The sequence below is a fragment of the Myripristis murdjan genome, chromosome 7 (assembly GCF_902150065.1).
Source record: "Myripristis murdjan chromosome 7, fMyrMur1.1, whole genome shotgun sequence".
Taxonomy (NCBI): domain Eukaryota; kingdom Metazoa; phylum Chordata; class Actinopteri; order Holocentriformes; family Holocentridae; genus Myripristis; species Myripristis murdjan.
In genome coordinates, this window is record NC_043986.1 from 10548427 (window position 1) to 10556642 (window position 8216).

The 8216-nt window shown below is 40.0% G+C and overlaps 1 protein-coding gene across 1 annotated transcript; it reads right to left on the reverse strand.

Annotated features, from left to right (window-relative positions):
* Window positions 1–1077: 1077 nt before the first annotated feature.
* On the reverse strand, window positions 1078–6994 carry copz1 (COPI coat complex subunit zeta 1). Its single transcript, XM_030056505.1, has 9 exons — window positions 6863–6994; window positions 6310–6378; window positions 4635–4716; window positions 4450–4541; window positions 3122–3177; window positions 2944–3021; window positions 2550–2601; window positions 2416–2454; window positions 1078–1757 (listed from the first exon to the last, which is right to left on the reverse strand). Exons 1-9 carry the CDS (start codon window positions 6878–6880, stop codon window positions 1710–1712), a joined length of 534 nt encoding a protein of 177 aa, XP_029912365.1. The 5' UTR covers window positions 6881–6994; the 3' UTR covers window positions 1078–1709.
* Window positions 6995–8216: the final 1222 nt, after the last annotated feature.

The window sequence follows — 8216 nt, forward strand, 5'->3', positions numbered from 1 at the left end:
CCCACCTAACAAGGAGCTCCCTGAGGTTGTGGTGGGGAGCACGGGTTCAAAAGCAAGAACAAAACAAACAGAAAAAGGCATTGTGCTTCTGTCTTTCTGTTTGCAAATGTATATTTTATAGTGTTGATGTTCAATCAATAAAAGAAAAAAGAAAAAGAAGTGGGCAAAGTCATGATGTACCCCAAATACAAAGCTGGCTACAGTCGTCTAACGGCCCCTGACCCTGGCCAGCAGACATGCTGTAGCATGCAAAGTAGTTCCAGGGATGAGGCGTCTGAGGGTAAGGACAAGGAGGAAAGAAGTCTACAGAGGGGTCATGGGCTCAGACAAGGCCTGCAAAACCAATATGGTTCAAATTAGGCATGGTGGGTGTGTGTTGCACAACACAACGCAAATCTCAGCTTGCAACAAATGCCTTCAAGAGGTCAGCATAAGAGCATATGGGGGGTACCTTGATGGAGGAATGCAGATAAATCACCTTCTCTGTAATATGCATCAGGTACCTACATGATGTAGTGCCTATTCTCACATTCATTACTCTCTGGAGGGCATCCTTCCATTTACATAAAAATGACTGTATGGGGCGTGTATGTGTAAAGCTGGAGCAGCATGCATGGAGGAACACAATTCATGACACATGTTGGTTGTTTAGATGAATCAAAAATGAATCAAATTTGCTCCTTTATGCTCAGGTTCACATCATCGATACACAATACAGTGTAAGCCCCTACTGTATGCTATAATGCTTGATAAACCAGTATCTTATCATGTTGTCTATGAGTGTACCTCAGCATGTGCTTTGTTGCACACACCAGGAGATGGAGCCCTTACTCCAGGCTGAGAGTCTCCGGCTGTCACCAAGGTCTTGCAAAACAAAGAGCGCGTGGCACGGCAATTCTAAAATAAGAGAGACACTTGCTCTTACAACCTGACTTAATCTGTTGACATAAGCTAGAGTAGCAAATCATGTTAAGAGCTTGAATGGCAACCTAGGGTTAATGACCATTACACTATATAACTATTCATGAAAAGCATGGTGAAAGAACCGGGGTGTGCTAAGAATAAAACACACAGCAGTGTTTTTCAGCATCACAGCATTTTGAGTACCAATGTCAAAAAATGTATTTATTCCAAGTATCTGATGATGGATGACCCCGTGGATAAATCAAATACATGCCTTCACAACCAGTGGTATACTTACAGTACTCCCTATTGTACATGCTTTGTCACAATATTCATATAACTGAAACGGTATAACAGAGTCAGTGCTTAAGTTTATACAGTAGTCTTGAGGCGATGACAGTGAGCTGTCACATGGGATAAACTTCTTGCTCCAAGAAAAATGCGGAATGTTATCACAGGTTATGACAATGGTCATCATAATGTTTTACAGAGATACAATTTATCAATACACACCAAGGTTCTGTGAAGAGAAGAAACAGACAGGCCTGACCCAAAAGATGGAATGCATACCATAACCTCATGATTATGCCACACAATGACAGCCCGTGCGGAAAGAGTATAACAACAGAAAAATGACAATTTGTTTAGCCGAGGAATTCCTCAAAGAGTGACTGGATGAGCCACTGCAGTCCTCACAGCTTGGATTGCAGGAGCAGAGGAAACCGGAGGAGAAGGGAGAATATGGAACAGTGCCATGATGACTGGAATGAACAGTGGCTCATTGGTCGGCTGGTGCTGGAGTGACTCTATCGAAGGAGTGACCATTTGATCTGTTCTTTGGCAGACTGAAGCACCTGTGGTGGAAAACTAGTTTTGAGCAAGCAGATTCACTCAAACAGCAAACCATTTCCTCATTACATGCAATGCTCAGTACGGCACGGTTTCGCTATTTGAGGCAAAAATCTGTCAGTGACCATGGACTCCTTTTAAGCATGGTGAAAGGTGCAATATTGATAAAATTAATATTTTTTAAAAAGTGAACAAAAGGTGAGTGATGTACTTGAAGAGAAATGTGCAAGATTTAATTAATCATCTTAATTCATTGAATGAAAGACGAACCATAACCATAAAGCATGGGGAAGGGGGACAGACATTAATCATGGCCAGAGGAGGGATGGTGGTAGCCTGTCTAAGGCCTCTTAAATGAGAACATTAATCAGGAGGGGCACACACAGGCAGACTGGTCTAGGAACTGAAGGGAAGCGGGTGAAAAAAAAAAAAAAAAAAAAAAAAAAAAACGCCGGCTACCTACCACTCTACCACTAAATAATTAGTAGCCATGTACACATGCAGAGAGGATAAAGAAATGTGTGGCAATATACAGGCAAGTGAGAGTAAAAGTGCTCCTGTATTCACAAGTTCTATGCTAATGAGTTTCAAGAGTCAATAAACTAATGGAGCCTTACACTTTATAGCAGAGAGAGGAGCAAGGCAATAGTGTTTTTTTCTCACCTGGGTGACTGTCTGCTCTGTCAAAGGCACATCATCTCCCTATAGGAAGAATCATGGCATGTTTACAGCTGGCCAAGTCACATTATATTGTATAAAATGTTTCTGAAGAGAAGAAAGAGAGAGGAGACACTTACTCTAAGAGCCACGCGGTGAACAACTTGTTGCGGGTCACTCTCAAGGATTACTCTGTGGAAGGCAGCAAAGACACACAGGAGTTAGTAACATTTTTTATTATATTTATTCAGCCATTCTTTAGCCAGTCAAGTCAACTGAGAACAGATTCTCATTTACAGTGACGCCCAGGCCAAGAGGCCAAAAACAGCAAAGACCATAAAAGACAAACAAATGGCTAAAAGATACTGCAGATGAGAAAAGGTTAAAACACATTGTAGATGCGACAAATAATCAGCACAGTAATCGTGCATCAGTTAAAAAAGGAAGCGGAAGAGGAGAGATGCACAACTATTCAGTTATTTCAGCCAAAGACAACTCATCATCTAAAGTTCGGAGCGGTAAGTTCCCGCTTACCCTCCATCTACAATTTCATCCACAGCAAGAAAGAGGCCCTCCATGTTCTCCAACAAAGCCCTCCTCTCAACATTCTTCCTGCAAAGGGAGAAAATATAATTAAGTTTAAACATCTACTCCAACTAAAAGATGACTGATTTGGATTATTAAAAACAGCTGCCAAAACTGTACAACTCACCTCAACATCTGACTGAGTGAGTCAAAAAGACAATTTAGAACGGCCATCAGCATAAGCTGTTGAGAATTAAAGAGAAATACACTGTAAAAATCAAAAACAAGCACCATATAATCACAATTTATTAATGCCTAATTGGGATACCGTTTTCTTCATTTTGGAAAGTGTCAGTTAAGAGATAAAAAAGGCTACCAATCACTTTTGGATGATGTTCAAAGTATTTTCTGTGAAACTAAAGAGTCATAAAATTTCAATTTCCAAGTTGTTTGTGCATCTACACCATTAACAGTCTGCCAGTGCAGGCTCTAAACTGCTTCTACTTTACATTTGTGAGGGACACAGATACCAAGAACAGTAAAACAGTGCAATGACATTTGATGATGCATGAAATGATGACTGACAGCTAATCAAATTACAAAATTAGAGGTCAACAAGTTCAATCAGCATTTTGTGTAGGCACATTATCTACCACCGCCCATCTTTACTTCCTTATGTGCCTCGAAAAGTACCACAGGACAACATGAAGTAACAAACACAAGTATTAATAATGAACTAATGTACAGCTCAAGTGCTTAAAAACATTTTTTTTTTTTTAAATATGCATCCTCTTAAATACATCATATAGAAGATTTCAAACCAAATTACCTAAACTGAGAGACTATATTGGTGTTCAGCCTCTCAGCTTCATAATCAATAAATACTGACTGATATTAAAGCCCAGTCTCCCTCTCTAATTTTGAGGCTATCACAGTGTACTAAAAATGAATCAATTAATAAGCTGAGAAGAGAAAATAAAAGCAAATGTGTTTTTTTTTTTTTTTTTTTTTTTTAAATCAATTTTGCCAGCTGGCCACATGATTCATTTGGACACTCTCTACTGCAGTTTGGGAAATGGTAAAACAGAATAAAAAATGACTCCAGAGTGGTGAATACAGAACAGACAGACAGAATGTCAGAAAAAACCTCCTTATGACCGAAGCAGCAGACCGACAGCTGGCAGAAATCCTCAGTGCCAATATGAAACAGACACAAATGTACAAGGATAAGGGCTTTAGCGTATTTCAGAACGTGTTGTGTTACACTGTGGATGATATCCATCTGCAAAAGTCAGTGGCTGATCCCACATAATTCAAACAGCCCCCCATTATACCCACAACATCCACAACTTAACTAAAATTGATTGGACTGTGCTAGGAGACGGGGATAACATATAATTAGATTGAGAAGCTTGAAGATTATTCCCTCCAAACCAGCCGCCTTGTCTTGGTTTATAGTTGACAGGCACCACTCATGACCTCAGCAAACTGCTCGATACAACATTTAACCCTTACCTCATTTTCGTGTGAGCTTCCAATCACATAAAAGAAGAGGTCTATGTTGCTCTTGTAGACAACAGTGAGGCCCTCCAGTAATGCTATCTCACCTAGAGGCACACAAAACAGCCAAGCTCATTAGCCCTGTACTGAGGGAAAAAGAGGTTTGTTCTTTTTATTATGTTCATTATGCTCTGACTTACTGTCTGTCCGGTGTGTTTTGTTGAAAATATTCTTCTCAAATGCCTTCTGCTCTTTCACTGTGGGGTATGTATCATCATAATACTGTAAAAACATAAAAGGTGAAGAAGAAGGTTGTTAAAACACAAGTGTTGGTGTGTTTTTTTCCCCCTCTCTCTGGTTATGAGATCTGCATTTGCTCGTGGGCTAATTCAAAAATCAATCTAGTGGGCAATAGGTTTATTCAGATATATATTTTTTGTATCGACGGGTAACTTCCATTGCAACCGTTATTTTTGCTTTGGACAGGCTGGCAGTACAACCAGAATGTATGTATAGTGTTTACCAGTGTGTAATGTCTTTCCATTTTTCTAGGTTTAGTGGAAATTTTTAAGATACATCAAGCCAAGGAACAAACACTGATGATGAAATGGATACAGTCTGAATGGCCTCAGGATTGCTGTAATTGACTTGCATCGTGAGTCTGAACCAAATCATTGGTAATCTTTGAGGAAACCTTACCCACATACCATGCAGCAAGACTTGACTGATCAAAAATAGGTTCTGATACAGCGCCTTCCTCCTTGTGCACACAGACGTGATGTGTGGGTAAAATATAAGTTAGGAAAATCTGCATATAATTAAAACATATAAGTTTTCTTTCACTGTTTGAGTCAATTTGGTACGTCTCAGAGACTGAGAACTCCAAGACCATCATTTTCTCCACCGCATAAGCACTGTCCTCTGTGCCCATGCAGCATGTCTGGCACACATGCTTTAACTGATCAAATATATCCAAAAATATATTGATTGGTACAGCAGCATAAAGCATATATCATGTACCAGCCACTTCTTGCAGCACGGTATGTGGTCAAGACTTCCTTCAAGGTTTTGCAAGGGTGATGTGTAGCCCCAAGACGCCATTAAAGCAAATGAAAAACAGTGACATTTTGAGGTTATGTGAGCTATGATGCAACTGTTTTTTGTTTTGTTTTTACATTACAGGCGCTGTGTGAAGCGTTACCACATTAATTTTGAGTCATTTTTTTCCATGACCATAAACAACACAATCAATTAAATAAACAGCAGCCTCTACCTGCTTCTACACGGGGTCATATTATCAAGATATCCGCTGGATTACTTTATGGCACAAAGAAAGATGTCAGTAATCCCATGCTTTTAAACCATGCGAAACCAGGGCCCAAGTGTGCAGGTTTCCATTCTCTTGAAACACTGTAGCAGCTAATTTCAGGTAATTCAGGCAGGTAGAGTTTGGCTGCAATGAAAACTTGCAAACTTTTGGGCTGCTATGGCACACAGCTGGGACTTTGGAGCAAACAGCATTTTTCACAATGGCAGATATCACGTGAAACAATGGAGAGGCCCGTGTTAAAGTTATTTCTGGCATGTCTATCCTCTTCAGCACTGTAACAACCAAAACCTTTGACTACAAATGCTCTTTGTGGCATGAAGGAAGTTCTACTGATTTTGAGAAAGACCATAAAGTATCACACTCAATTTATTATACTGAAGTTTAAAACTGCTACACACAACACACTGAACTTCCAATGAAAATGATCAAGAGGGCCATACAGCTGATTTAGTGACAACACGTACAGCTAAGAAAGTTTCACTAGTAAATACCTAAGACCACAGAGAGGAAGTCGGCTCACTCCCTGATCGCCTCCAGACTCATACCTTAGCATAGAGCCGGTCTCCATCGTTGTCCAGAATGAGAACAGCTTTGACAGTGTACAAGGATGGTTCCTGTTCAGGAAAAAAAAAAACGCACATGTTAAGCAATGCCCATTGACAAGTGTCATTTCATTTCTTTACACTGCTCTTTCAAAGCAACAAGGCTGTCTGCTCACCGGTTAGCTAGTCAAAACAAACACTGTGTCGGGGCTCAAGGGGCTAACGTGGAATGACTTAAACACAAAACACCTACTGTTATTGGAAATGTGTTCAAAATTACAGCTGCCACGGGCAACAAAATGAACGAAGACATGAAACTTCCACATCACCCATAAATACACACACTCACTAAGGAAACGTTAGCTAGCTGGGGTTAGCTGGTTAGCCAACATAGCCCCTTTAGCACCCAAGTCAAGTTAACTTGATAGTTAGCAAAAAACGCTGCTGTGTGTGTTTTTAAGCGGTAATAATATGCCCCTATAATATGTTATTGTTAGAGGGCTCCACTTTCGAAAATACTATGGTCGCTAAATATATATTACAACTATTAACATACCAGAATGGGAGAATCCATCTTCTTTCTGGTTAGCAAGCTAATTAGCAGGCTAGTAGCCAGCGTACGTAAGACGTGAAATGAATGCGGCTCTCTCCCATTGGCTGATGCGCTGGTGACGTGAACAGCAGCGAGTAAAGTCCAGAGTTCACAAGACGGAGCGGACTGACAGGAAATACAGATAATCAAGGGTGAAAGCAGAAAATATATGGCATTGCATTTGGTGTACTCAAATCCCAGAACATCTGCAACATGACATGACACTCACAGATGATTTACGCGAAGCGGCTGGCTGATAAACTGCTTTAAAACATAATGTAAACATAATGTCATGTAGGGAAGCCAAAACTATCATGACCCAGCTCCAGTGATATTTCCATTGGGATTATAGTTTGGCTTTAGTGTTTAGGCAATACTACATTACTCTCTTTGTCTTTTTTTTTTTTTTTTTTTGGAGTAACTGTGGCTACTGTAAACCAAAGAGCATGTTGGGAGTACACTTCCTTCAGTCTGTTGCTATTCTCTGTCGCACTGCCCCTTGTAAAATAAAAATCTCATGTGCCATTTTAGCTTCTTGGACTCATCACCATCTTTTTAAGCATCCTCCTACATTTAACCAAAGCCAATTATCCTAGTTCCCACTTCTGGGAAGCATTTGGAAACCCGGGCTGATGGGGATTTCCCTCTATCTCCCTCCTAACATGACATCACTGCTGGGCCTTACTGTAAGATATTTTAGTTTTTGGCCTCTTAAATAACACTGGAGTTTATGTGCTTTCAGAGGCAAACGGCATTTTGATATTTGTTCAGTGCTGGCCTACAAAAATTGTACAAGCTTACAGTGATATTTAACTACTTTAACTTACATTTGCAACAGTGCTGTGGGCAACCATGAAATTTTGCAATGCTGTGCCATGTTTACACAATTCAACCACTAAGATTTCAAAATTACCCTGGAAGACTGAGAGGAAACAGTATGGCGCCTTGCACAGAAAGATGAAAAGATTCTCTTTATCAACACGCCTCCTTTTCTAATGAGGCCATTTTAATGTTTAATGCAATTTCTATATTTTCATATTTACAATGCACTGAAATATAGCCAACAACAATCACAGTGGTGATGAACAGCAGATATGTTATCATACCCTACATGTACTCGGATGTGGTGTATGTACAGTAGATTATGACAGGTTTTTCACTGAACAGCACATAGTACAGATAGTCCTGGGCTAACATTTTGATTCTCAGTGGAGCCACAATGGAGGATCTCTTTTACATAAGAAACTATTCAGAAATGCATGCTTGCAATAATATTGTGTACTTTGGATGTAGTATACCACCATATGTCAAAATGTTG

What these genes read in the sequence shown, in the direction of transcription:
- copz1 (XM_030056505.1), bottom strand. An exon ending in TCACTCAGTCAGATGTTGAG is followed by an intron (nt 3,022 to 3,121) that starts GTGAGTTGTACA and finishes CTCCCTTTGCAG; the next exon opens with GAAGAATGTTGAGAGGAGGG. An exon ending in CAGAGCAGACAGTCACCCAG is followed by an intron (nt 1,758 to 2,415) that starts GTGAGAAAAAAA and finishes TTTCCACCACAG; the next exon opens with GTGCTTCAGTCTGCCAAAGA.